At 49.1% G+C, this 27,332-nt stretch overlaps 10 protein-coding genes across 10 annotated transcripts; 3 read left to right on the top strand and 7 right to left on the bottom strand.

Annotated features, from left to right (window-relative positions):
• Positions 1–186: 186 nt before the first annotated feature.
• Positions 187–1,393, bottom strand: M430DRAFT_57655 (hypothetical protein; the record flags this gene model as incomplete). The annotated part of the gene is made up of 3 exons (XM_024868683.1): positions 187–222; positions 271–1,147; positions 1,199–1,393. 3 exons carry the CDS (start codon positions 1,391–1,393, stop codon positions 215–217), a joined length of 1,080 nt encoding a protein of 359 aa, XP_024722475.1. The 3' UTR covers positions 187–214.
• A 524-nt stretch (positions 1,394–1,917) lies between these two features.
• Positions 1,918–3,948, bottom strand: M430DRAFT_34225 (hypothetical protein). Its single transcript, XM_024866509.1, has one exon. It carries the CDS (start codon positions 3,908–3,910, stop codon positions 2,144–2,146), a length of 1,767 nt encoding a protein of 588 aa, XP_024722474.1. The 5' UTR covers positions 3,911–3,948; the 3' UTR covers positions 1,918–2,143.
• A 263-nt stretch (positions 3,949–4,211) lies between these two features.
• M430DRAFT_99136 (hypothetical protein) lies at positions 4,212–6,426 on the top strand (the record flags this gene model as incomplete). Its single annotated transcript, XM_024870163.1, has 2 exons — positions 4,212–5,061; positions 5,111–6,426. 2 exons carry the CDS (start codon positions 4,212–4,214, stop codon positions 6,424–6,426), a joined length of 2,166 nt encoding a protein of 721 aa, XP_024722473.1.
• Positions 6,427–7,014: 588 nt separating this feature from the next.
• Positions 7,015–8,073, top strand: M430DRAFT_274683 (hypothetical protein; the record flags this gene model as incomplete). Its single annotated transcript, XM_024865622.1, has 1 exon — positions 7,015–8,073. The coding sequence occupies one exon, from the start codon at positions 7,015–7,017 to the stop codon at positions 7,987–7,989; it is 975 nt and encodes a 324-aa protein (XP_024722472.1). The 3' UTR covers positions 7,990–8,073.
• A 773-nt stretch (positions 8,074–8,846) lies between these two features.
• On the bottom strand, positions 8,847–9,443 carry M430DRAFT_17874 (hypothetical protein; the record flags this gene model as incomplete). The annotated part of the gene is made up of 1 exon (XM_024863754.1): positions 8,847–9,443. One exon carries the CDS (start codon positions 9,441–9,443, stop codon positions 8,847–8,849), a length of 597 nt encoding a protein of 198 aa, XP_024722471.1.
• Positions 9,444–13,347: 3,904 nt separating this feature from the next.
• On the bottom strand, positions 13,348–15,145 carry M430DRAFT_41081 (hypothetical protein). Its single transcript, XM_024867455.1, has 5 exons — positions 14,955–15,145; positions 14,503–14,868; positions 14,285–14,421; positions 13,584–14,223; positions 13,348–13,528 (listed from the first exon to the last, which is right to left on the bottom strand). Exons 1-5 carry the CDS (start codon positions 15,007–15,009, stop codon positions 13,473–13,475), a joined length of 1,254 nt encoding a protein of 417 aa, XP_024722470.1. The 5' UTR covers positions 15,010–15,145; the 3' UTR covers positions 13,348–13,472.
• A 1,183-nt stretch (positions 15,146–16,328) lies between these two features.
• M430DRAFT_118689 (hypothetical protein) lies at positions 16,329–18,531 on the bottom strand. Its single transcript, XM_024861721.1, has 2 exons — positions 17,793–18,531; positions 16,329–17,734 (listed from the first exon to the last, which is right to left on the bottom strand). The coding sequence occupies exons 1-2, from the start codon at positions 18,087–18,089 to the stop codon at positions 16,379–16,381; spliced, it is 1,653 nt and encodes a 550-aa protein (XP_024722469.1). The 5' UTR covers positions 18,090–18,531; the 3' UTR covers positions 16,329–16,378.
• Positions 18,532–22,641: 4,110 nt separating this feature from the next.
• M430DRAFT_34220 (hypothetical protein) lies at positions 22,642–23,358 on the bottom strand (the record flags this gene model as incomplete). Its single annotated transcript, XM_024866508.1, has 1 exon — positions 22,642–23,358. The coding sequence occupies one exon, from the start codon at positions 23,356–23,358 to the stop codon at positions 22,642–22,644; it is 717 nt and encodes a 238-aa protein (XP_024722468.1).
• A 1,212-nt stretch (positions 23,359–24,570) lies between these two features.
• Positions 24,571–24,995, bottom strand: M430DRAFT_118687 (hypothetical protein; the record flags this gene model as incomplete). The annotated part of the gene is made up of 3 exons (XM_024861720.1): positions 24,954–24,995; positions 24,791–24,886; positions 24,571–24,724 (listed from the first exon to the last, which is right to left on the bottom strand). Coding segments are annotated over exons 1-3 (264 nt in total), but the record flags the coding sequence as incomplete, so codon positions are not given.
• A 132-nt stretch (positions 24,996–25,127) lies between these two features.
• On the top strand, positions 25,128–26,944 carry M430DRAFT_118684 (hypothetical protein). Its single transcript, XM_024861719.1, has 2 exons — positions 25,128–25,751; positions 25,814–26,944. The coding sequence occupies exons 1-2, from the start codon at positions 25,329–25,331 to the stop codon at positions 26,876–26,878; spliced, it is 1,488 nt and encodes a 495-aa protein (XP_024722466.1). The 5' UTR covers positions 25,128–25,328; the 3' UTR covers positions 26,879–26,944.
• The last annotated feature ends 388 nt before the right edge of the window (positions 26,945–27,332 follow it).

Below are 27,332 nucleotides of genomic sequence, written 5' to 3'. Positions count from 1 at the left end.
ATTATTGCAGAAGATAGGGGGACAAAAACATTATATTATTTTTATGTACCTAGCATGGCGAACATACTGATCCTAATCAAGGCAGTAGCCCCAACAGGTCTTACCGATCGTAGCCCATCTTCTCCTATCTTCTCTCCGTGCACAACCCAGATGTCTCGTTCTTGAGTTCAAGACAACTGCATTCCCAGCCCCGATAACGTTGTGTGCTCTGTACTCAGTCCTCTAAATCTTGTTAGCCAGCCCCAAACTTTAATAACTTGTTCAACTTACCATCCATCGACATTCCCGATTCGTCTTCGAGTTCGTTCTCTCCCTGCTCCATTTCAATATCCTCTTCATCAGGGAAGACCTCCTTTGAAAGGTTGGAGAGGCCGTGAAATGGCGCAGTCATTCTAGCCGAACCCTTTTTCCTCTTTCTCCTCGACTTCTCTCGCCGCCCCTTATCAAAGGTCTTACCGATGAACTCCCACACAGCCGCTGAGCGATAAGGCCCTACTTTCTCCCGTTTCTTGTGGTTATTCACGACAGGCTTGGCTGCATTGTTCTCCGGAGAGGTCGCGGTGCCGCTAACCGTCGAATGTCTCGGCTTCTTGCTACGTTTTCGTCGCCCGATCATGAGAAAGCCACAGACCCACTCCATTTTAATATATGGATTCTGGTGTGGCCGCTTCGATTTATACGCGTGTGTGGAGCGATGGTGTGATCTTGTATTGATACCGGTAGAGACAGGCTCCAGAGTCGTAAAATACGGTATGTGCTCCGGGGTGGGTGACCTTGGAATGTGAGCGTCGATAGCGCCATTCTCCATAGAAGTTGAGGTGTGCTTGATAGAAGGAGATTCTGGAATGGGATTGTAGATGGCATCCTTCAAAGTTGAAAGGCGCTCTGTACTTGGCACTGTCGGTAAATGCATAGCGTCCTCAATCATCGACGAGGTTTGCTCCTCTGCGTCGGCTGCTTTGGAACCCAGAGCGGAGATACAAAGCTCTTCAATGGTAACTGGACAATTGGTACCGGAAGCTCCATGTGATCCCGCATCTCCTCCCAAAGTAGGGGAGGCGCTCTTAGACTGATTGTGGAACTCAGGTTGGGCGTTGGTGGAGACCGTGTGCGGGGAAGCATCGGTGATCGAAACTGGTGTACAAGTCTGATACGATTAGAGAGAGCAAAGAAGGAGCAAATGTCAATGAGAACGTACTTGGATCGGACCAACAGTGCTAATATCTGCGTCTGGTGCAGAGGCGTCTTCGGACATCGTAGTCATCTTCTCGTCGATGCCGATCTCATTATCAGAATAAACGAACACGTCCTTCATATGAACTTCATTCTCTAGATCGACCACACTCAACGGAGATTTGCTCGGCTGCTCAGCAGGTAACTGACGGACAGCCATACCTACTCGTCGGTGATGCCACTTGGAGAGATGATGAATCCGGAAGCTCTGAGAGTAGTAAAGTAGTCAAAGTAGTACTATGCTCAATGCTAGCGTTTATCTGATGGGAAGGTAAGGTAAAAGGAAGACAGAAAATGTGTTTCACGGCATAAAAATAACAAGATCGAGAGAAATAGTTTCTCTGAGGAGGTTGAGTTCACAGTGAATTCGGAAGCACGTGATGGGTGCCATAGCACCTGCACAATAGGTAGCTTGATGCCATAGTTTCAATAGGTATTTAGCGAAGAGATGCCACAATAGGAACATCTTTTGAGCTTCCGAGCCTCTTTAATAACTGAAGCGCTTCGTCCCTGGGCCTTACTCGGGCCCCTTCGACCATTAGGGTAATGAAGGGCAGAAGCTCAACTCAACCTTGGATTGAATATTTGCTATTTCTATGCCTAGATAGGTTTCGAAGAAATTGTATCTCTAATCCAATTGCTTGGTAGATCGGGCGACAGATATCACTCTCTGCCGCTGATTCTTTCCTGACTTACGGTCTACTAGGAGGTAGGAATTCGAGAACCTAAGAGAGGCAGGGAATTGACGTAAAGGATCTCAGTATCCATATCTGTCAAGTTACATTCGCTGCACTTGCATTTGCCTCTATAATGCAGGTAGCTTACCATTAGACTTATTAATCCTTACATTTTGTTACCTCCATCCCAAAACGCCTTGAATGCCGTGTTCACCAACACAGACTTCGTCCCGTTACCTCTTCAGTTTCTTCTTGTCCGGCCCCTCCTCCTCCTCATCGTCACTTAATTCAGCATACTGTGTTTTTGGCTGAGTCTCCTTCCAGGCATTCGTAAACAAAGGCTCCTTTTCCGCCAACTCAGCATATTTCAGCAAAGCCTCCCTAGGATCCTCGTCACGCATACTACTCAATGGGATATTCTCATTTATGTGGGCCTCGTCGGGTTGACTCTTCATAAACGGCGTCACCATGGGAACTTGGGGCCGTCGAGGATCACGTGACCGACCGGAAGCTGTAAGTCCAATGGTTGGGTGTCGAGCAGCAAAGGAGTTTGGAACTCCACCAGGGGCAACTTCGTCTCCAGCCATACCAGCTGACTGGTCTGTGGTGAAGTTTGGATCATCATCCACGTGTCTCTTCTTTGGCGCACGAGACATAACATCCACAGCGCCGCGTACAGACGTGTTAGGATTATATAGAACGTGTACTTCGGCATTGGCAGAACCCGTGACGATTTGATTGAGTTTCGGGTGCCATTGGACTGTTATCAGTGGAGATCCAGGCGTCACTGGAGTGACAAGTTCGGGTTTGAGGTTTCCAGGGTTCAAGATGTGGAGGTGGCCAGATGCGGAACCAGTAATGATACTGGACGATGTGGGCGAGTATTTGATGTTCGTAACGGGATAATGATCCGACGTAGAAGGATGTGATACTGTGACCACAGGCGTTTTGAACTTTCTAGTATCCCAGAGCTTTATCAGATCATCACCACCCCTGGTGATAACCATTCGACCATCTGAGCTAATATCGATACCTCCAGTCCAAGTATCGGGCTTGTGTGCTTCCCGGATCTCTGCTGCAGGTCTTGAATACGGCCCATCTCCGCTCCACATGACAAGGCTTCCGTCGAGAGCCGCAGCAACCAGCACATTATTACCCCCTTGGAGAGGGCTTCCCCAAGCTACTGCTGTCATTCTTGTTCTTCCAGCTGATCCTGCCACCCTAGACTTATGCACAATGACTTCTTTTTGACTCCTCCTGAAATTCACATCCCATATCCGCAGTGTACTGTCTGTACCGGCTGTAACGCAGATATTTCTATCAACGGGATTCCATGTACCTGTGGTGACTTCTGAAATGTGCCCTTTAGTGTTGTTCATATCCCTCAGATACATATCCCCCTTGACAAATTCTGCGAGGACCTCCCCGTCTCTATTCATGACCTTTGCTTGCGGATGCGCCGAGACGCAAAGGAATGTTCCCCCAGATAATGGGTTGAATTCGACATGGTTGATGGGATGTGTTTCCGAGTTCGCTGAGGTCTTTGAAGCATTTGGATCCACGCTCTTGAATGCTCGAAGGGTCGTAGGTGTCATAGATGCAAAATCATGGAGCTTCAAGGTACAGTCTGTTGATCCAGTGACTAATCTCGATCCTGAGGGATCCAAAGAAGTTGTAGTGACAGCGCGCTCGTGGGTCTTGAGGACTAGCTCATGAGAGACTGGGAATTCATCGTCGTCAGATTGATCCGAGTCGTCAGAGTCGTCAGAGTCATCCTCATCGTTGGATCGCGAATCGTTAGATGCTGGCGCTTGCTTGATCTTCTGTTGTTCATCCTTTGACTTCTCTGGGCTCGCCACTGTGCGCTTCGTTCGACCAATTTGCGCCGCGACATCTGCTTGCTTTTCCTTCTTTCCAAAAGACTGGGGTAAAAATGCCCTCATAGGATCATCCTCTGCCAACTGGGGAACTTCCACCTCTATGTCCTCTTCGTCGCTCATCTTGTTGAGTCTGGTTGGCTGATGGTGTCGAGTGCTGCTGGGCCGGAGCTACGCGAGACTTGGTAGTGAAATCGTGAAAATTGACGCTGAGGCCTTGGTGTCTTGTGAAGTGCGCCAGCTTTCAACTGTAACGACACACGACGATTCAGCACTCATATCTATGGTATTTCAGCGACTATCTATATCCATTTATTCATATTATTGCATGAATTGATCAAGATCACAATTCTAGAGAGTTGGCCCGCGGGCCGGTATCAGTGGGATGAACTCGGCATAGCTTGTCCATTAAGGTGCCACTGCTATGTATCTACCAACCTCACCTCTAGGTACCGCGATAACCACCCCTTCAAATGCACCGGCATGGGCTGAAGCTACGGTTCCGTCGATTCCCCAACTGGTTGTATCAACTGGCGATTCGCAACTACAACGATGGTCCTCGTTGATCGGGATAATTACTGCGATTGTAGGGAATGTCCTTATATCTTTTGCGCTCAACATACAACGGTATGCGCATATAAGATTGCACAAAGAGCGGTCTGAAAGGAGGGAGAAAGCAAGAAATGCTGCGAAAGCGCTGCAAAGGGGCTATGGAACAACGAGGGAGGACGGCCCCAATGGAAACCAAACCATAGAAGAGAACGGGCACGATGACGAGGAACCAGATGATCCGCTCCAGCAATCCTTTCACTCGACTGATTCACAATCAACCGCATATTCAGATAGTGGCCAAAAACCAGATTCAAGTTATTTGCAATCGCCATATTGGTGGGGGGGCATTGTTTTGATGGCAATCGGAGAAGCTGGGAATTTTTTGGCATATGGTTTCGCTCCGGCTTCTATTGTTTCTCCCTTGGGAGTTGTGGCCTTGATATCAAACTGCGTTATTGCACCAATTATGCTGAAGGAGCATTTCCGGTTGCGGGACTTTTGGGGAGTGGTGATCGCTGTGGCTGGAGCAGTTACTGTCGTGTTGAGCGCAAAGCAACAGGAGCGGAAGTTAGGTCCTCACGAGATTTGGGGTGCTATCACAACTACAGAGTTCGAAGTCTACATGGCTATCACTATCATTTTGACTGGTGGCTTGATGTCCGCGAGCCCGAAGTATGGCAGAAGGACAATACTGATAGACTTGGGGCTTGTTGGGTTATTTGGTACCTATGCAGAAAAGAACTTGGATGCACCAATTACTAACGTTTGTAGGTGGATATACGGCTCTTTCAACAAAAGGGGTTGCATCGATGCTTTCTTCTACACTCTGGAGAGCTTTTACGACGCCAGTCACCTATGCACTCCTGGCCGTACTTATCGGTACTGCCCTGATGCAAGTCAAATACATCAACAGGGCCTTGCAGCGCTTCGACTCTACGCAAGTTATTCCAGTCCAGTTTGTCATGTTCACTCTGTCAGTTATTATTGGGAGTGCAATCTTATATCGCGATTTCGAGAAGGCCACTGCCCATAGTATGACAAAATTTGTTGGAGGTTGCTTACTTACTTTCTTTGGCGTCTATCTCATCACAAGCGGCAGACCCCGAAATGTCAATGGCGAAGATGAGGAATCGTCAGATGAGGAACGAGAAGAAAGGATAAGTCTCATTGACCAAGATCCGACAAGAGAAGATACACGGTACACGGATGAAGCCGGAAAAGATATGCCAATAAGACGGGCATCAAAGGCTCCCCAGAACGATGACTCGGACTATGATGATGATGCTCAGGATCGGCGAAGGTCCTCTCATATCAGCTTTATCGACCCACTGCATCGTCCTCGAACCCCAAGAGTCCATTCCAGCCCATCATACCAACCATCAGTTCGTATCACCACATCTGATCATACACCGGAGCAATCGCTAGGGGCTGCGGAAGTGCCACTTCTCAGCAACCCATGGCAAAGTCCGACTGACGAACCCCTTCGGGCTGTAAGGCATCCAAGCCTTCAGGGGTTACACCGCACGACTTCCTCGACTCTCCCCCCTACGGAAGCACATACATCTTTCATCGACCCTTCAAAGCCACCTACTGCAAGATCTGTTACTCAAGGCAATATAGATACACATCCAGATCTTCAGCAAGCGCCTGTATTACTACAAGCGGAGAGACCACTCACGCCGGCAAAGAATACAATATCCCGCATAATGCCTGGGCCATTAGTATCCCCACTTTCAGGCGGTTTGAGCGCAGTAGTGGCAGACTCATTGCGACGAGGAGTTGATCCTCCATTGCGCAACAGGTCACTCAGACGGCCACGTTTCCCTGTTGAAAGATCAAAATCCGTGTCTCAGAGATATACGGATGGGAGTGATGAGGCAATTGATGCGCTTGGCGCGTCACCATCTAAGAATGGTGATACAGCGGATACATTAAGCAAGTCATTGGAGCCTGAGAGTTTCACCTGGTCAACGATGACCCGAGCACGAACTTTAAGTAATACCTTAAGCGGTCTGCTCTGGGGGGGCCAGCAAAGGACAGAAAGACCTGGTGCTGGAGATGAAGAGGCTGGTCCTAGCGGATCGTGATGCATATTTGGATTGGCGTTTTGAGTTAGCATGGGCCCGGGTTGCATAAGACACGGTAAAATTGGTTAAACTTGGTTGTACAATTTTAATGGTTTACACAGTTGTAATAGGCACTCATTGGCTAGGCCTATGGGCTTGTTCATGTAAGATACTATCTCAGAGGGCGATGAGAAGCAATTCCTTGGGCTTAAGCAAGCCTGAGATGAAAAGACCACTATCTGTTCAACCAGTTCTAGTTCTGCTCAAGTAACTCGCTCACAGCATTATACTTCACAATGTAGTAGCTCCTTTGTTTTTACACACGAAATAGTATCATTCATATCTTTAGCGGCATCAATCTCAAGCTGTATACAATATCGTATAACAGCCAAACAAATTTTCTGTACTTATGACCGCTGCAGATGAGATCGTGATTCACAACTACTATAAATCATATATATGCCTAATATGATCATTCACAGTCATAAACGTCAAACAATATCCCCTTGCCCAAAAACCAGCTATAAAAGGTTGAGCTTGACCACAGAAATCAATGAATATCAATTTCACACCACTCCAATAAATACAGTAACTGGAAGAGACTCCAACATGGACAATCTAGCTCCCCAGCAACATAAAGAGAATCTTCATCTCTCACCAGAAGAAATCTTGTCCGACAAACTCTTAGATCCTAGAAAAGTCATCAACCGCGAAGATATTATCCTCCTGATCTGCAAGTACAATATGTACTCAATATTCAACATGGACTTAGACAATGTTATAGAGATCAGGAAGCCTACTGCACAAGACCTGGAAATTATACGAGATCTTCAAAATCGTGAGCTACAAACCTTCGCAGAACGGGCACATTTGATACTTGCGGAGCTGGGCGGCCAAAGAAAAGAGATGCGACTCGAGGAAGGGGTTCCAATGCGTGGGTCGGGACAACAACAACTGCGGATCCTGTACAACGCTGGAAAATATAACGGAGCTCAAGCACCATCTTGGCTAGGGCTAGAGGGATTCGAAGAACGCACGAGAGAATGGCTTGAAAATTGCGACCTCGCAACCGGGCAAGAGGCCAATGCATCGGGGACAGATTCAATGATAGCTAACAGCATCCAAGTCTCCAAAGACCACTTGTTATCCACGTTGGAACTATACAGTAATTATCTAGAGGATGAGAAGCACGAGGTCGATCAGTCGGTGGCGGAGGCAGCGAAGAAGTTAGTTGTACAGGCTAAGGGTAAGGGAAAGATGCATCAGTATGATGAGCAGGCCGAATTCGCTACTCTTTTGAAGCAATTTGCCAAAGAGAAGCATATTTTCGAGACTCTGGTAGACCAGGTTGTGCATGACATTGACTGCTATGCAAGGCAATGTTTCGCTGCTGGTGTTGAAATCGATGAAGCGGTAGTGAGAGAGGTAAAGAGACTCCTTACGTCAGTTGGGAGGAAAGATAGTACTAAAGAAACATCACCCGTTGATGAGATGGAGCTGAGTGTTACAGAGCTGGATGAGCAATCTCTGGAGGGGATAATTGATGCAGCTATTAGTAGGCCAAGAAAGCGCCTAAAGCGTTAGGCGGAGGGAAACGGGGGTTTCTCTTATGCAAGTACAAAGAAACACTTCGATGGAGTGTGTGAGTAAGCCAATGTAAGATAGAAGATAATCACAATTAAATCGATGACATTTGAGCTCGAGAAGTAGGTTCTGACTAAACCTTTCAAGATACTGTGAATGGTGGAAAGTTTGCCGTCACATTTAGAACCACCATCACTGCTGTGGTATATGAAGAGACTCTAGGAACCCCAGTGGCTCTGAGCAGCAGAGCATCTCCTCTGTAATTCTCCATAATTCTCATAACGAAACTTAAATCCCAAAAGCAATTCCAAGGAGATTGAATATCAACTCCAAACAGGAAAACATAGGAAGATTCTCCAACGTATGTTCGGCAATCGATTTTGAACGCCATGTCAGGGGAGATTCTCGCGGTATAAATCGGCCGAAATTTGCGTTGCATAGGTAGAACGCAGTGAAAGAGAATAGATTATATCGGTTGATACTCAACACAATGCGGGACTTCCCCACTGCGACTTATAAGACTACGAAGTATCACTGTATCGGTCGCAATCATGCCAGGATACCTCATTATAGAAGGAAATGCCACAGCCCAGCTGGGATTAGATGAAAGAACAGCAGCACGGTCAAATCTTCAATCTGGGCCATGGCTGATAGGAATACTGATATTATTCTCACAATTTGTGGGCCGCATTGAGCCACATAACACCTAACGCCAGACTCCAGTCCACATGCGTACGCCATTCCAATCGATCCCTTAGAGAGGCAGACACTTTCGGTCTGAGGTATTTGATCTGGAAACCAGCCCATCTTCTTCCTGAAAATCACATCGAGCGAAAGAGACTTGGTGTGGTTGACGCTCAAGCCCTCTTCCTCCTCTCCTCAATCTCCTTCAAAAGCCCTACTAAATCGGCCTCATTGCCCTCCATCTCGAGCCCCCGTCCGACCCATTCCTTCGCTTCTTCCAGCCTGCCCATCTCCAACAAACATCTACCCCTTCTCCACCAAGCCTTCGCATTTCCCACCCTCTTGGCCTCGACACTAGCCTCCGCATCCACCGCCCCTTCGACCCAGTTCATCATGGCCATATGCGCCTGGGCTCGATTGGCATACAAGCCCGCAACCTCATCTCTCACTAATCCCTGAGGTTCCCACAGAGGTCGGGTAAGAGCCATCTGTAATCCGAGACCATAGAACTTTATGGCTTCTTGATGCTTGCCTTTGCGGAATTCGGTATTTCCTGATTCTCGAAGCTTGGTGATGTTGGCAGAGCGTTTTGGATTCACGGGAATCGGAGGAGGTGGGACTGGAGATTCGATGCTAAGCAGGGAGCGGTGGAGGTTGTTCAAGGTAGCGAGTTCTTCTTGAAGAGCGCGTGAGTTGGAGGTGGAGGTTATAGCTTTTGACGTGGGATCGAGGCGGATGGGCAGCAGTGTGAAACTCTCGGTGTCCTCCATTGTGGATATATATCGCTATAAATTATTGGTAAATTCGAACTGTAGAGAGATTCTCTTTCGATGGATGTGAATATATCGTTGGTGTACCGTGTCGTATGGTATTCAACCAAGGGTTCTGTTGTTCTCATGCTACCCCAGAAATCTTTGAGGACAGCTTTCGGACGAGGCTGAGATACTCTCCAGCTAAGCCGATTTCAGAAGTCGGCTGCGGTCAGCCACGCCACGTGATGGACTCTCCAAGCCAATGGAAGACGAGATCACCACGTCGAGTTGCTCGTTCTTGGTCTTTAGCTCTACACACAGCAGAATCCTTGACAATATTGACATCAACCTGTCCTGCCAGATGCCGGTCAGGAAGTAAGCACTTGACGTTTCTATGACTGAATCCCGAAGGCGGATATGCCGGCCATCAGGCGCAGCCGTTGTTACTTGTGACTGTCCCTCTCACGAGGTACACACTTACAGGCATATTATATTGGCTATCATATCACCAGGTAAGTCGATTCGACAGTGGAAATCATTGCGAACCATCACCGGGCTCGGCAAGTCGATCTGCGTCGGAAATATATATAACGACAGTACCTCCTCAAGTGCTTCAAAACCCCGCCCTTCAAACACTTCAGTCGACAACTTCTGTCAGGACACATATATCGAGCCAACATGTGTGGTATCTTTTCAGCAATCTTCTCCGAGGTCTACGAGTTATGGGATTTAGTGTTGCTGGGACTTGGAAGTGCTATAGTTCGCATGGGCCTCTAAATCACCGATTTACTTGAGGCCCCGGAAGCCATGATGAGCTATACGGGTCCTATGCCCCTCTAGCATATTTCCGGCTGCGGCCTCGCAGAGATGCCTCTCTGCATTGCTCCTCTACACGGAGCACAGTCTCAGGCCTTGCCGCCTTTTTGAAGCCCACTCGCAGACATTTGAGAATCCGGTTAGCAAAACCGATATCAAGCACGAGATAATCAAAAAACGCAACCATAGACTGCCGGCTTTTTTACCGGTGGTTGGAGTTCTCAGATAAGCGTACAAATACAATTCCAGGAAGAATGATGAAGTTGAACCTCGGGACTAGCTAGTCCCAGCGGTGTCTCGACTTCAGGTTCCAGTCGTGTGGCGGTTCTGACGCAAATCATTTCAAGAACTGGTCATCATGGAGATGTTTAGCTAGGAAACCACATGTAAATCTAGCATGACTCGGAATGAACACGAGCAAATCCTCATCGGCAACTGGGAAGTTGTTGCGAGACCGATTTCAACTCTACGGAGTAGAACCCAAGCAGGATACGAGTCGCGTAGCCAAATGAATCACCTGAAATAAGAACATTTTGTACGGAGTAAAATACCTGGTCTGTTTCTTGAACTCTTCTGTTACGACGGCGTTACTAATCTCCTTTATCACTGATGTGGCCATCGACAATCTAGTCACGTGCACTCACTGCATCCAGCAGACATGAAGCCTCATAGGACTTCAAATTTTTGAGAAAAAGGGGGGGGGGGGCGAGGGAGACGTGTGGGGGTTAATACTCAGAGGAACACATAATAGCTGAAGAACTTATTATTACACTCGTAACAATAAGCCCTTCTGTCTTCGTTTCCCCATGGTTGAGAAAAATAGCACGTGAATCATTATTGTTGCACGTCGCAAAAGTGTCTGCCTACCCTCCTGGGCAGGTATTGTCGACGAGAGCCACCCATCCATGCCTGTTATGTTACGGCTTAGGCAACCAGCTATATCACCTCAGATGTCCAATATAGCATCAACATTCAGCAAGGGTCTTATGGTCTAGTGGTATGATTCTCGCTTAGGGATTACCCTGAGTCTTTGTTGCGAGAGGCCCCGCGTTCGAATCGCGGTAAGACCCAATTTGAAATAAACTACAACCCCAGCTCCTGGGTTTCTTTTTTTTGCCCTTTTTGGCTTCTGCTTATTACATAAGCGCCCGGATAATCCACCTCACCTTCGAAAAAGGGGAAACCAGACGATTCCTCTCACTAGCAAGATTGTACTCTGCGTCGCCGTCTCTTCATTCCCAATCCTTCCATGGAAGAAAATAAGCTCCTCCTTCTTTTACTTCTTTAGTTCAATTGATCACTTGGTTGCCAACATACTGCTTTGTCCTCCCACCAGCCTCGAAGCCTCGAGAGCCGTCTGAAGAGAAGACCCCTTGGGAAACATGAAATCTGAATACTCATCAGTAATGAGATGAGATTAATAACTGAGGATATTGCCTCGATACTCGATTGCCATTCAAGTCTATCCAGTGAAGACTCAAGTCATATGTCGGAATGAGAGAAGTCACGGGCCTGATATAGTTGTCAGGAGCTGCCTCTATTCCCAAGATCAACTCCGAACGCAAACCATGATAAAGGGGAAGAACCAAGAGCAATTCCCTTAGATTTGTCGCCATAAATACACAAATATCTATACATATAGATGGGTATATTACCCAGTTGTCAAATTCATCTTACATACCTAGTTGTCAAATTTCAATGTCAGGTGCGTGATCGCCTTAGGCATGGACCCGAATGGTACTGGAAGTATAGAAGGAAGTGTCTACTGGAGTCGTATCTGCTGATTTATTATGAACCGAACAATGTTTTCGTGTGTTCAGTTCTTCGAGTCTAAAGGTAGCATAGAGAAGGTGCGAAGTGCGATATGTGGGAGCTAAAATTTCCTCTTGTCCCCCCAGTCTTTCATCATTCTTCCAACCTACACCCAAAACACACCATTATGAACTATATTCATCCTTCTTGTTCTGTCACTTCTTCAGCAATTTCTAGCATTACTTTCGGACGATAAACTAGTCCTCGGGATAGCTACCAAATTGGTTGACCCAATATCACTCGGGATGGAGGTCCATATTACCGGTATGAATACACACAAGCTAAATGCATGCTTTACTTATGGCCTCTTCTAGGTTTCAGCAGGGCTTGCAGACCATCACAATCAACATTGGCGGAGTCAACGCTCCCGCTTGCAATCGTGACAGGCTCAACAACGACTCACACTTCGGTACATCTACAACTTGGTATCCGCAACGATCATACTACCGAATCCTCGAATGTGTAACAAGACGTTCCACGGTGGAAGCCAGTCGGCAGCCAACCAACAGGCTTTGGTTTGGGCAGCTTCACTTCTCCGCATAATTGTCACACTCCGGCTTTATTTTTATCCTTCCGTTTCCATTCCCTCGTTTGTTACGGTGGCACTTGTCATTATTCAGATTCAATATGACACTATAGATAGTTCTAATGTGTCACAGCCTCACAGGCTCAGGCCCGGAGCAGTGCAGAGGCAGAGCTAAAGAACAGGCTCAAAGCTGTGGAGGGATATACAACGAACTGCAAAGAGACAAGTGGGATCCCAAGGCCGACAATGCACTGCTTCAATGCACTTCGAGACCTTCCGCGCTTGTTATAGCAGCAAGAGCCACGCCTCCATCATTCGTTCCATATCCCTGTTGAGGCTTTCAGCTCCCAGCTCCTAACTATATCACCTCAGATGTCGCCAAGCTATCAACATCAATCAACAGGTCTTATGGTCTAGTGGTATGATTCTCGCTTAGGGTTTACCTTAAGTTCTTAATTGCGAGAGGCCCCGCGTTCGAATCGCGGTAAGACCCTAATTTGATTCATCTGATCACTTCATGGCTTCGGTCAATGGAAATGATCAGTTCTCTTTTGACTTTTTACCGGGCTCATTTCAGGTGTCAGATCTTTATACTTTGCCAGCAACTCCAATCATTGGCGCTGAGCCGTTTTGACCGATGCGATTATATAATCGACGTAGGAATTAACTATGGTCGAGAAATCGATCGCAGAGTCTGAATTTTTCTTCTTTCTTTTTTTGAAATTTTGAAATTTGAATTGTTTTGATAAGAAATCAAGCAAGTGAGATGTAAGCAAGGCTGCATCTTCTTCAAACCTTCAAATTATTACGTTTGCTCTGTTATCCAATCTCACCGTTGAAAAAAGAAATGCTTAAAGCAAGTGCTTCTCTAGAGATCAGCCTGCGGTGGTGCATCAGCCTTGATAAACAGCTGCCTCGACTTGCGCCCAGAGACTCAGGACTTGAGGATCTGCGACCAGATTAGTATCAATCGCTGCTGGTATAGCGTCGCTATGAGAACTCACCGGCGAAGGGTAGAATTTGACTCGCAATAATGCCACCCACGCCCCTCTCCCTATCACACCACCAATATAAGTTCGACAGGCCGGCCCACCAACCAGTATTCCTTCCTCTGCCCGATGCACCCTCACTGATGGTGAGCATGAATGTCAAACCCCAGCCCTGCGGCTGATCATGCGGTTGCGGATAGAGCTCCGCGATGGGATTCGTCAGCTCGGGCATCGCGGCCTCGATGGGCTCCCTGGCGAAGTTTGGCATCTCGGGGATGTGGTTGGTAAACATGAGATCGACTGTAGCAGGGTTAAGGATCTGGATGCCGGTGTGCGGGGAAGTGCCATTGTTCAGCAGCGTCGCGATTATCTTGGGATATTCCTGCGGCTGCGCGAAACAGCCTCCACCACCGGAGTTGAAGATCTCGTCGCTACTGCTGTGGTTCAGGGGTCCGCGTTGGATATGCCCGCGCGTCTTGATCTTACCATCGGAATAGCGTTGGTGCATGTGTACTAGGTTCGCTTTCATGGTGGCGGAAGGGAACATGGTGATGTTTTTGATGCCGAGGGGTTCGAAGATATGTTTCTGGAAATACTCCTCGAGAGATAGGCCCGAGATGCGCTCGACGAGAACGCCTGCCCAGTCGACTCCTGTCTAGAACCTTGTCATCTCTTGTTTTCCTGTCTCTTCTCTCGCGACAGATTTCGAAACTTACCCCATAACTCCAGCGAGTCCCCGGCTCAAACATCAACGGACCCTCTATATCCTCGAGCTTCCGCGCCCACTCCTCAATTCCCACCGGCAAGGTCAGTTTTCTCGACTCGGAATAGAAGAGCGGATATGCAAACCCCGCTACCCTGTCATTAGCAATGCCAATCTGTACGCGCCTCATCTCCCCACCGGGGAAGAAGGAGGGGAGGAGAGATCACCTACCCGTATGGGTCAGCAACATCTTCAACGTAATGCCTGTCTCCTTCTTCCTCACACCCGGTACTCCCGTCTTCTCATCAAAACCCGTGAAGACTACCGCCCTCTTCACCTCCGGCAAGATGCCCTCCACCAACTCCGCATCATCCAGAGTCAGCTTTCCCTGTTCCACCAGCTGCATGCACGCAATGCCAGTGATCATCTTGGTGCAAGAGGCGATCCAGAACACGCTGTCTAGCGTCATGGGTGCGGGCGTGTCGACGCTCATTCTTCCTGAGGCGTGCGAGATTAGCTCCTCGCCGGCGCGGTTCACGGCCACGAAGACGCAGCCGGGGATCTGTGTCGTGGGGTCGGAGGTTGCGGCGTCGATTGCTGGCGTTTGTGTCAGTTGAGGGTTGAGGAGAATGAATAGTCCTATGGGGGAGGAGAGAAGAGAGGGAGAGGGAAACTATGCATACTTTTCCGTATCCCCTCCGCACCCGCCTCACTCAAGGTATGTACTTGACTCTCCATCTTGTCTTTTTGTCTCGCTCTCAAACGTCAATTTCCAAACGTCAATTAATCAAACTTAACCCAACAAACTTTCAAATACCAAAAACACTAAACCTCCCCCGTTCCCCTATCCATCCTTTTATACCACCCCCTTCCCCCAAAAGACCCCTGCTCCCTCCCCGTACCGCTTACCCCGCGTTCTCCAATTCCCAAATCATAGCCCAGACGGCGGCCGTGATTGTTAATGGAAGGCGAAGGCACATCAGGCAAAATCGACATCTGAAACCCCCCGCAGTCTCCCCTCGCGACTCGGGAATCAGGTCGGGAGTTGTGAGTGTAAGATAGGAGAGGTGAGCCTGTGATTGTCTTGTCTCTGTGTGGATGGATGGATGGATGGGTGGATGCAGGGAGGGAATTTGGGCTGATGTGAGATGTGTAGCACAAGGAGAGAGTTTGGGATAATGTGAGATGTGTAGCACAGGGAAAGAATCTCGACCGCTATCTATACGATACGAGTGAGAGAGAGACTTCTCTCTCCCCGTCTCCCCGCCCCTCTTTTTTCCTCATCATGCACAAAACCATAAAACCAAAAGAAAGAGAAGTTTAAAAGCACCCAACAACTTGAAATCATGTGATTGTCCACAATTTAAGCATAAGCATATGTTTTAGGCACAATCCTTAACCATAACTTTTAAGCATAACAAGTCTTAAGCATATCTTTTAACCGTTTATAAAGAAAAGGAAACTCGAAACTAGGTATAGAAAGAAACTCGAGGCTTGATGTGTAAGCGGGAGGGGCGGTGGGTAGGTGGGTGGGTGGATTAGATATAGGTCGGTGGATTACCTTAGATAGGGTGGGTCGGTTGGTTTGGTTTGGTTTCGTACCTTAAGAAGAGGGTCTCGCTGCTGGTTTGATGGCTGACCCATTATTCATTTGATTGATTGACCCGACCCATTATTGAATTAACGATTTGAAAGGGTCCAGTTAACTTTAAGTTTAACTTCATTTTGACTTCAGTCGGTTTCATTCACTTTAAATGAAGATTTCTCTTACTCCTAATTAATGCAGATCACGAACAGTGCGAGCGAGAGTAGTCAAGTTCATTGTTTAAAAAAGGTGTCAATTGGAAAAATGCTCTACCTGGTATCTATGGTTCAAAAATCTATCTCTGTAGTGTTTATCTATCCCTAGAACGGGAGCCTCCACATGGATATATATAACCGTGTCAATTTCCCCAAAACGCCATCTCGAAGGGGTGTGTATGTGTGAGGACGTCCCCGAGAAATAGTCCCAAGGCTACATGTACATGTACATGTTGGATAGGCTGTAAATGCACCCAGACTTCAATCAATCAAATCAATCAATACCAATTTATGGGACAAAGAGCGCTCATTCGCTCTCGCTCTTGGAGCCGTCGGCGATCTCCTTCTCTTCTCGCTCGGCCTTCTCGGCCTTGTCGCTCTGCTCGCCAATCTTGTACTCGTCATCGGCATCCACGAAGCCGTACTGGCGGGCCATGGTCTCGACCTCGCGGTCGCTGAGGAAGGGCAGGTCGAAGGAAGCCTTGACGTAGGAGATCTTCTCCGTGTATCCCTTGGCGAAGATGATGTCGATCTCCTCGAGGGAACGCCTCTTGGTCTCGGGGTAGAAGAAGTAGATGACGGGGATGAACAGGGCGTTGATGACCGCGAAGAAGAGGTAGGTGCCCCAACGGATGTTGGTGATCATGACGGGCGTCACCATGACGATCAGGAAATTGAAGAGCCAGTTGGTGCAGGTCGACAAGGCGTTTGCGCGGACACGCGTCCGCAGCGGGTTGATCTCGGCGGGGTAGAGCCACGGGAGGGGGAGCCAGGTCGCACCGAAGAAGGCGATGTAGGTGAAGAGACCAACACCCGCCCCTTTCGCGGATGGGCCAGTGCCGTGGTCCGGGATGAGACAAGCGAAGACGAGAACCATGCTCAGGCATTGTCCAATTGAACCGACCAAGAAAATTCTGCGACGTCCAGCACGCTCGATGATGAACCAGGAGACGGTGGCAAAGATGGCGTAGACGATCATGTTGACACCACCCAGCAGGAGCGCCAGGTTGTGACTGGTCCCGATAGCGTCTTGGAAGAGAATGGGGAAATAGTAGATGACTGCATTGCAGCCTCCGAGTTGCTGGAAGAATTGCGAGGACGCGCCCAAGCAGAGACGACGGAAGTGCTGCGTCTTTCCACCAGTGAAAAGGGCCTTCATCGGGGTCTTGCTGAGTTCACTGCTTGCTTGAATGCTGTCCAGAATCAGAGTCTTTTGGAAGAGGACCTCCTCGTCATTCACATCGAGTCCCGCCAGGGCGGCAATGACGTTCATGCCTTCCTCGTGACGGTCCTTGGAGAGAAGCCAGCGGGGAGACTCGGGGAGAACCCAGGCGCCGTAGATGAGCACCAGGCCGAAGACGATCTGGAAAGCGATGGGGAATCGCCAGGTGAGGTTGTCGGGCCCGTACGACGCGCCATAGTCAATCCAGTAGGCGATCATGGTGCCGAAGGCGATGACACCGCCCTCGATACAGATGAGAAGCCCGCGGTTGGCCGTGCGACTACACTCGGCCTGGTAGGTGGGAATGGTCGACGTGTTGATGCCGTTGCCTATGCCGGTGACGGTTCGGCCGATAATCAGCTGCGCCGTTGCCCGATGTCCTTTGACAGCCGAGACCTGAATGATAACCCCGATGATCATGATCAAGCCACCAAGCATCATCTTTTCGTTCTGATTAGCCACGCCCCACGGGATTCTGGTGATGGGGGGGGAAACATACCGCTCTCCGTCGTCCGAGCCGGTCACCATAAGTCAGGATGAACATGGCGCCGATCAAGCATCCGACCTCGTAGATAGCGGTCACGAAGCCCTGGTAGACACTGTCGTTCAGGGTGTCGGGGAAGTAGGCGTTGAAGGGGGCGGCACTGATAATCCCTGACATGACTCCCTGATCGTACCCGAAAAGAAGAAAGCCGTTGGTTGAGATGATGGAAACCAGCAGGCCCAGACGCTTGCCACTGAGGCCGGCAAACTTGGGCGCGGCGCCAGCCACATTGACAGACACGCTCCCAGGCATGTTGACCAGATGTGGATGGGGAATCGCGGGGGGGGGAGGAGGAGATGAAGGGAATATAGACAATAGATAACTGGTTGTATCTATCTATATGTATATCTATCTGTCTCCGGGCCAGCCAGTAGAGGCAGAATAGGAGGAGGAGGGGTGAGAAATGGGGGGGAAGAGGGGAAATGGAGGGGGAAAAGAGAGAGAGAGAGGCGCGACGAAGGGAAGGACGCACGGGGTATATATAGCTGATGTTTCCTTGACGCAGGCATATGTCTCTCTCCCTGGGGCGGGCGGACAGCATTCTCTTGTGGTCTTGGCTCGGAGAAGAAAGATGCGACGCCATCCGCGATATGGCACGATTGTCGGGCGCTGTCTCGACGGGGCAAATCAGGATGCATCGGGAGGGTTAGGAGGGTTAGGAGGGGGGAATGATGATCCCTACGAGGAGGAGAAGAGAAAGAGACGATGGGCGGGATGAAGAGATCATCGCGGGCGGGACAGGGGTATGGAGAGAAGAAGCGAGTGCTGATTGGTCGCTAGCCCTATCACGGTGGTGCTGACTAAGCCACCTTACATTGTCCCTTTGCACAGTTCAAACAGCCGGGGCGGCACCGACGTCATCAGTCCGCAGGGGGAAAGAGCGATGCGGCGTGGGGCAATGGGGAAGGAACCCCGGATGCCTGGTTCCTTGCTGTTGATATTAGATAAGGTAATGATACTATTGTCTACTACTCGCGTGAGTACACAGTGTATCTATTCATATCCCATCAGTGACATGTCTCTGTCTTAAGCGACGTCAGGCACTTTCATGATAACGTGCTTCTCAACCTTCGTACCTTCGTGCAACATGACGCCGAGATGCAGGAATTGCAGGAGACTTAGGGCCACCGTGCCACCGTGCCACACCCTCCCCGATCTTGACAGTCTGCAGATCCCGTCCGTCCTTCTTCACCCACAATCAGCAATCAGCAACGATATGTCCCCCTGCGCCCTGCGCTGCCCACCGTCGGCGCACCGTGGCCCTGTGGTGGGGAGATGCGCAAAGACGTCACCGCACGCGGATAACACGAAATACAACACGAATGACACGGGACAAGTCGCCAGGAGAACCACCGAGGCAAGCCCGAAAGAGGGAGCTCCCGTTTAACGTTGTGTTGGCTCTTGCCCGTGAACGGACACCGGAGCCGGAGGGGGTAAGGTCGGGTAAGCCACAGCCGCAGAGCCACTTCGGAGAGGGTGGGCTTAGCGCGCGCCCTATGTGGGCTGTCGCCCCACTTGGGGGAACTTAGACTGGGACCGCGCGCGGCATGGGGCAGATAGCGGGGGACTAATGTGGAGTGCCGGTGGAGCCCCCTCGAGTCGGGCATCTCGAAACGGCAACGCGCGCCCGTCCCAAGGCAGCTTTCCCGAGCGTGCGAGGCAGCTTTCCCGAGATCACAATCCTTCGGGCGCTGGCCCGGCTACCAGACTCGGGGCCCGTAAATTCAATAAACTCAAACCCTTGGCGGGTAATCCGTGATATAGCTGGCATACTATCGGGATAAGCTCGCATATTCTTGCATAAAGCTCGTCCAAATGGTCCGCGTGCGATCCACTTCCAGAGGGCGTGGGAGCGGACGTGGCGCCCTGATTGGTTCCAGATCACGGGACTAGTCACCGTCTATCAGAATCCTCACCACCATCGCGGGAAAAGATGCATAACATCCTCATAAAACCCAACCTTCAATAATAATACACCAAGATTTACGTTAAACGCCCCCAACTTACCCACCTCTCCCCCCAAAAAAAACCAACAAAAACCAACAATAAGAAACAAACAAACAAAACCCGGAGTTCGGTAGCAAGCACCGCCCCCATGATTGATCCCGCAATTTCCCAATAATTTCTTTTCTCTCTCTCCATACTACTCTCCAAGCTCCATACTACTCTCCAAGCTCCACCTTTCCACACTCCCTCCACCAAATTCCCCACCATGCCCCACGAATCCCCCTACCCCCTCTTTCCTCCGTTTTTTCTGCCAGCCTGACAGGGAGAGGCCTTTGCAACTTTCAAATTTGCGAGACGCGGGGACTAGGTACTCCGCCTGGAGTAGCGATTAGCCCTGTCTATACTGTCCTTGTACGTGAGTGAGTGAGTGCGGGTGAAAGATGAAGAAGGGGGCCCGGACTTGCGCACCTAGCTTGTCCGATGGGCGCCGGCGCAAAGCAAGTAAGTAAGTAAGTGAGCTCAAATCGGGTATTCCTACGGAAAGGGTGTGTGTGGCTCTTGTCTTGGTTTCTTGGTTTCTTGTCTAAGTTGTCTTGTCTTGTCTTGTACGTACTGTTGTTGTAGGGTAAAGTAGGGTTGGTAACTTGGTAAGCAGGCAAGGAAAAATAGGACATCACGAGGCCATTACCTCATAAAATATCATGGCATGTGGGAAAAGTATGGGGAAATGATAAGTTAAATTAATTGTGTGTGGGTGCGATGCACCCCTTCGATATAGACGTGGTGATCCGGGGAATGCGATTCTGCGGAGGTGCGTTGGTTGAAGGTCACGGGGGATAGATATCACGTGTTAAGTAAGTAATGTCATGATCAAAGCCGAGATTAGGTCGATAAGGTAAGGTACAGAGACGTTTCGATTCTTCAATCTTCCTCATTAGGATACATACAGAAGTATATACATATATATCACTCTTATGCAAGACATCAAGCAGTAAGTAGTACAAAGTCCAGACCCAGCATACATACATACATACATACAGAATCCAGCGATCACTTCCAGCGTTCAGGGTCCTGAAGTGCTTTGGAAAGAAAAGAAACCCTGATGCCAGCGTGTTGGGTCGTATTACTATTGCGAGACATTCTCTAGAAAAGTGCTAGGTCCTTTTTGAGAATAGATCACCATCACTGTGTCTTGCTGCGCGACTCGTGAGTCGTGAGATCTTCAATGTCCGTCGATAGGAATGGATGTGCATCGTGCGTTAAGTTGCTACCCTGATCTTCTGTGATCTTCAAAGAGATCTTCTGCGATTTTCTGTGATCTTCGGAGACACTTTTCCTTATATATGAGCGCATCAGCGCCGCCAGCTTTGATCTTGCGTTTCCTCTTTCTCTTTTTCTTTTGCGACCCGAGCGATCTCGGGTTTCCTCTTTTTGTTGTTGCGACTCAGATATGGATGACTGGCTGGTTCTCGTACCAGCTGGCTTGAGACGATGAGATAAGAGTTATTTTGTGAGACGAGCAAGAATACCTCAAATGCCTCCCTCCTATCTCATTCAAAAGCACCGCCGATTTTCAAGAGAGGGGGAAACAGTCTACTCTCCACAGTATTATCGTTAAGGTCTTCATACCTGTCCTGAAAGTTGGTCGACGTTGATATCGAGGCATGAGGGAAGAGCTTTCTAGCAAAAAAGAAGGGGGGGGGGGGGGTCCGCAACCGATGACCCTTTTCCAAGCGAGTCGGCAATTATTAGTACATGACAGCTTCCGCAAGCCTTTCCTCCACCAACCAAGCCGGCAAAAAGAAAGAAGAAAAAAAATAAAAAGTCTGTTCACTTCACATCTTGTGTTGTGAAGTAATCAGAAAGATACGGGTCTTACCGCGATTCGAACGCGGGGCCTCTCGCAACAAAGACTCAGGGTAATCCCTAAGCGAGAATCATACCACTAGACCATAAGACCTGATGCTGGATGTTGGAAGCGGATTGGACATCTGCGGTGATAAGGAATCGCGGCACGGCATCCCTTCTGGAATAAGGTAGCTGCTGATGCTGTCTGTCACTTTCTAGTCAAATCGAAGTCACCTCGCGATTCCTGCGGGGATTGGGCTTTTTTTATGGCTTACTGGAAGAATCTTTTGATGAGAGGAAGATATCGTTATATTGCCCTCGATTGAAAGAAGATTTGAGGATAGCTTCATCCGCGAGAATTCCGACATAGCATGAGCTGTCCCAGATAATTTGTCGGATAATTCCAATGACTTTTTCTTGTTGGGGGGGAGGGGGCGGAAGGGCTCCAGATTCCAGACATGTATCAAAACCTACATTTCGCATCGTCAGAGGATTGGAACCACTGCCCATTCGCAAGAAGCAGAACGATAATTAAAGACAAAGGGAGAGAGGGAAGGAACATCTCGTCGATCGAGCGAATGGTATTCCGACGCTATCGCACATATTCTCGTAGCAGGAAAGCATACAAGCAACACCAGCAATCTCGAAATGGCGAACGGAGATTTCCAGTCGGTCGAAGATCAGATTGATATATGATCTGAGGATACTATATATCTCCATACTCACAGGTTTGTTTATACTCAGACCAGTCGTGTTTCTTCCTTCTTGTTCTTTCCCGACAGCACAATTTATATTTCCATGCCTTGTACTTCCAAAATTCCGTCGATGACCGATAGGAGAATCATTTCATAGGATCGTCATCTCACATCTTCCTTTGGTTTCGTGTGGATACTCCCGGAATTTTGACCAGTTTCGAGCGTCTTGGTACCCGGAGGCTGTAGTAGCCATGAAATCCCCTAAAATTTCATTAATAATTAGGCTTCTTTTTCTGGGAAGGTCTCCCTATCCATCACTCCTTCTCCTTCTGCAACCTCTGCAGGAGTTCCCTGACCTTCCCAAGGTTGGTCGGCCTCGAGATTATACAATCGAAGCCGCTCCTCTCCACTTCGTCTCTCACACTCGCGTATCCATATTCGGACAGTGCCACAATATACGCCCGATTCCGACCTCTGCCTCCGCTCGAGTCTTTCTCTTTCACCTCACCAGCTAGAGGATCATCTTCGCCTTTACCCATGGCTAACATTCCATGTTCCCTCGAATCGACCCCCTGCTCTGAACCTCTCTCAAAGCTTCGAATCAACCTCGTTGCTTCGAACCCATCCATCCCCGGCATCGATACATCCATAAGGATAAGATCGAAACTCTCCCCTTGATCGGCAGCTTGGCGAACAGCTGCAACGGCCTGGTTGCCGTTACGTGCCGTGGTGATCCTATCGTACTTGTGTTTCAGGAGGAATGCATTAATGACTTTCAGGTTAATCACGTTGTCGCGAACCAGCAGGATGCGCAAAGAACGCGGCCCATCTTGCTGCAGGGCTGTTGGGATCGGATCTGTGGATGATTGTGGAATTGAAGATGGGGGTAATACTGTTGATTCCTGGTATTGGGCATGGTTCCCGTGGTGTAGAGTTAGAGCGCGAAGTCGGGCGAGGACTTGTCCGTCGTTGTTCTGAGCTGGGGCTTGCGAAGCCGAAGCTTGTAGTCTACCATCGAACTGAGATTCCATTCAGCAGGCGGCTTGAGATACATATCGTGATGTAGGAAGTATCGCGAACTGCAAGAGAATGCATGGAAGCAACCTCTGACGCAAGCGGCACAGGGCAAGGGTGGCAGTCATGGGATCTACAGTCACGTGGTTACAAAACCTCTCCTGACTTCACTTCATTCCCGCCACAGGAAGGCCATGCGGTAACAGTTTCTCCTTGCTAAAACGACCAAACGGAATAAAGGGCGAGAAAAAGAAAAAAGAAACAAAAGCAAGGAAAGGGAACGAACACTCATTGCATGCAATCTGCAGGTAGACCAGCTGTGCGCACTACACCAGCCCGCATCCTCGGGAACATCTCCTGCGATGCTTCAATTTTTCGTTGCCCTTCTCTTCCAGACATGTGAAAACTCAAAAGAAAGAAAGAATCGTAAAGATACCTCGTCCTGTGTACTTCCACAAGATGGGTCATAGGTCATGTTATCCTGTACAAATAAGGTAGGATTCGCTGACTTGAGGTCCTCAGCGCTTCGCCAGATAATCATTATGGCCAACGATAACCATGAAATAGCAAATCAATACGGGCTTTTTCATTGCGTCCAGATGTACCTTTTCCTTCCAAGATGATCGATAATTCTCCATAGTAGAAATGAGTGGCTGCGTGTGAATGAACGATGACGAAGAAGGTCAAAAAAAGGAGAAACCATGACATCAAACCCATGATGGATTGTGTGTATACTTACACAGTTGAAGGATAGGTATCTAACTTCTAAGGTATACCTTGACCTTAGCTTTTGAGGAATAATATATATAAGTAGTGTATCCAAAAAGCCTCCATTGAGGCACAATTGAATAACCGAAGTTATACTTTGACCACTTGCATGTAAACCGGAATGAATGGGCAAAGTGGGAGTCTGCGTTAGAATGGAAACCGCTCATACCACGTAGGTAAATGAGAATTGAACCAGTTCACGCTCATCAAATACTCCGATGATCACCACCATAAAGGCCATTTGGCTCCTATGCCAGGGCATCGAGGGATATCAACGGTCTCTGTCTGATGGCGCAGGCAATCCATGTCTTGCTCATGAAATGAATATCGATCAAAATAATCAAGACCAGAGAGAGCCAAGTAACCGCTTATTCCGGCATGAATGCATGGCGGCGCACTGTGTCGCAACATTCTTTGGTCCAATATATACATCGTCTTTCAAGCCCGAATCATCCTCAGTGGTGCTCCTCCCCATGTCCATGATGCTCATCCTTCAGGAAGAAGTATTCGTATCCGCAGTATACCGCAAATGCCACAGACGCGATGCCCAGGCCGGGGAAGCTACCCTTGAATCGGTTCCATCGCGTGAAAGGTCCGGTGTATCGCCACGCTTCTCTGATGATCATGGAGAGTCAGCATAAGGCCTCTTATACCGGTAATCCCGAGGGCCGGGAGACTTACGCTCTCGCCCATGGGTCGTTCTTAGGTGTGCCAGCCGCTGCGGCGAATGCTTTGGGGTCGAAGCCCGTCAGGTTCTGGCGAGGAGCTCTCCGTACACTAGAAAAATGGTGTTAGCCGCTCAAATATCGCAATTGAGGGCGATCAATTGACATATCAGTCATACCTTGTGATACGCATCTTGAAGGAATTGATCTCCGCAAGGCTGTCTCTTGGAATCGTGTGAGGTCTTTTCGGTGGAGGTTGAATTGGAGCTCCGGCGACTTAGCGATCGCTTACATAAGCGGCGTCGCGATATCGATCTGAACGAGAGCGAGCCAGCAAGCCAGACAGTCCTTCCTACTTCCAACACCTTGGTTAAGACGACGATTACCAAAATAGAATCCCAGCAAAACAGATACATCGACGCGAGCCTTCTATTATAGACAACATCCTACAGGTCGAACGTCAACCCCCCCGAACGCGCCTTACGCTGCGCCCATGAAAACCGAACACCTCCCTCGAGATTTCCGGATTAGCATACATAACACGTCAGATCGAAATGCCTCCACCGATGCAGCGCTTTGGCGCGGCACCCAATAACCTCGCGTCGCACTATCAGCAGTATCCAGGACACTCTCAGGCTGCTGGACTGCCGCCGCCCGCGCTGGGTGCCAACCCTGGTTTCATGAACGCAAACTCGATGTCCAATCCCTTCTCAGTAAATGGCAATACTTTGAACATGCCGAGTGGCTTTGGGGCCTCTGGGCTGGGTATGCCCGGAGGAACGGGGCTGGCAAGTCAAGCCGCACAGATGAGCTTCGCGGGTGCAAATCTTCAACAACAGATGCATAACGGTATGGGTGAACAAGGTTCGCGGGGCGTGGCGAACAAAGGAAGGATCAGGGAGGTGTGGAAAGGGAACTTACACGAGGAGATGGCTATATTAAGGGTGCTCGTGGACAAGTATCCATACATTGCTATGGTAAGAGAGGGGTGTTCTTGAGAGAGAGAGAGAACAAGGAACGTCAATTAACAGCATGCCAGGATACGGAATTCCCAGGACTCGTCGCGCGCCCCATGGGAGCATTCCGGGGGAAGAGCGATTATCACTACCAGTGTTTACGGTGCAACGTCGATTTGCTCAAGATCATCCAGCTTGGAATCACACTTTTCTCAGAGGACGGCGAATCGCCCCCACCAACATTACTATCTTCCGATCCGGAGTTCAACATACCTGGGTCTCGAAAATACGGCGGCGGAATTATACAATTACCGTGTACTTGGCAGTTTAACTTCAAATTTTCGTTGAAGGATGACATGTACTCGGAGGTGTCTATAGAAGCTCTCAGACAAGCGGGCGTAGACTTTCCCAGCCTCGAGCGAGACGGCATCGACCCTTTCGACTTCGGATCCCTCCTCATAAGTTCCGGTCTTGTGTGCGATGAAGATGTGCGCTGGATATCATTCCACGGCGGCTACGACTTCGGATACCTTACCAAGCTCTTAATCTGCGATCCTCTGCCAGACGACGAAAGGGAATTCGATATGCTTATGAAGAAATGGTTCCCCAGTATTTACGACATCAAGTATCTCATGAAGTATGCAATTAAGCAGCATACAATGGGCCAACTCACCCCGCTCGATGCTGGCAGTGCTGAAATACTGTCCAAATTCGAGCAGAAATCAGGGCTCGAAAACATCGCCGAAACCCTGAAGATCAAACGACAAGGTGCTGCGCACCAAGCGGGTTCAGACTCCTTGGTGACGGGCAAGGCCTTCTTCAAAATGAGGGAGCGAATCTTCAATGGCGAGATCGGCGATGAACATCTGGGCAAGGTGTGGGGTCTGGGGTTCCCGGAGCACCATGCGCCACAACATAGTACTCCTCAGCACTACCACCAGCAATTACAGGAAAATACCACGCCGAATCAAAATCCAAATCCAAATCAAAATGGTAATTCCTATGCCAACGGCTCGCCCAGCACGCCGAACACCGGGAACGCAGGTCTCGTTAGCACGCCAGTACATACCAACAACGGAGGGGGCATTGGGCCACTGACGCCAGGGGGTGGTGGTGGAGTCTTTGGGTCTTTCCAATACAACAAATAGGAAAAGGAGTTCGTGTCTCTGGTCCCGCTAGGCTGGAAAAAACATTCCTTGGTCGTCATATCGGTTGCGAGCGGAGTTCTTCTGGTATGATCACTATTTGAGCTGGAAGGAGTGGAGTTACCGGGCGTCTGTTTGTTGAGCTGTATAGTATAAGTACTAGTACAATGTGAATATATACATAGAAAGAAACATGCATTGTAGAGCGGTGTCTTCTGTGTAGAATGTTATCAAGGGAGACTTCCACGAGAGGAGCATTGGGGAAGGCTTCAACCACTCATCCCTCCTCTACCCAACAACAGAGATCAAACGAAATACCTGCGAAAGAACCCTTCCCTACCTATGCTCTCCGGCGCTCTCCCCCTTTTCAAGCTCTAATCACGTGCCATACTTTCAGCCACAGTTTCCATTCCTGATCAGCCACCACGGCAAACGTCATGATTGCGGGGTGCACTAC

Source organism: Amorphotheca resinae, assembly GCF_003019875.1.
Source record: "Amorphotheca resinae ATCC 22711 unplaced genomic scaffold M430scaffold_4, whole genome shotgun sequence".
Classification (NCBI taxonomy): Eukaryota; Fungi; Ascomycota; class Leotiomycetes; order Helotiales; family Amorphothecaceae; genus Amorphotheca; species Amorphotheca resinae.
The sequence above is the reverse complement of the archived record's forward strand: the minus strand, read 5'-3'. Positions and strand labels throughout refer to the sequence as shown.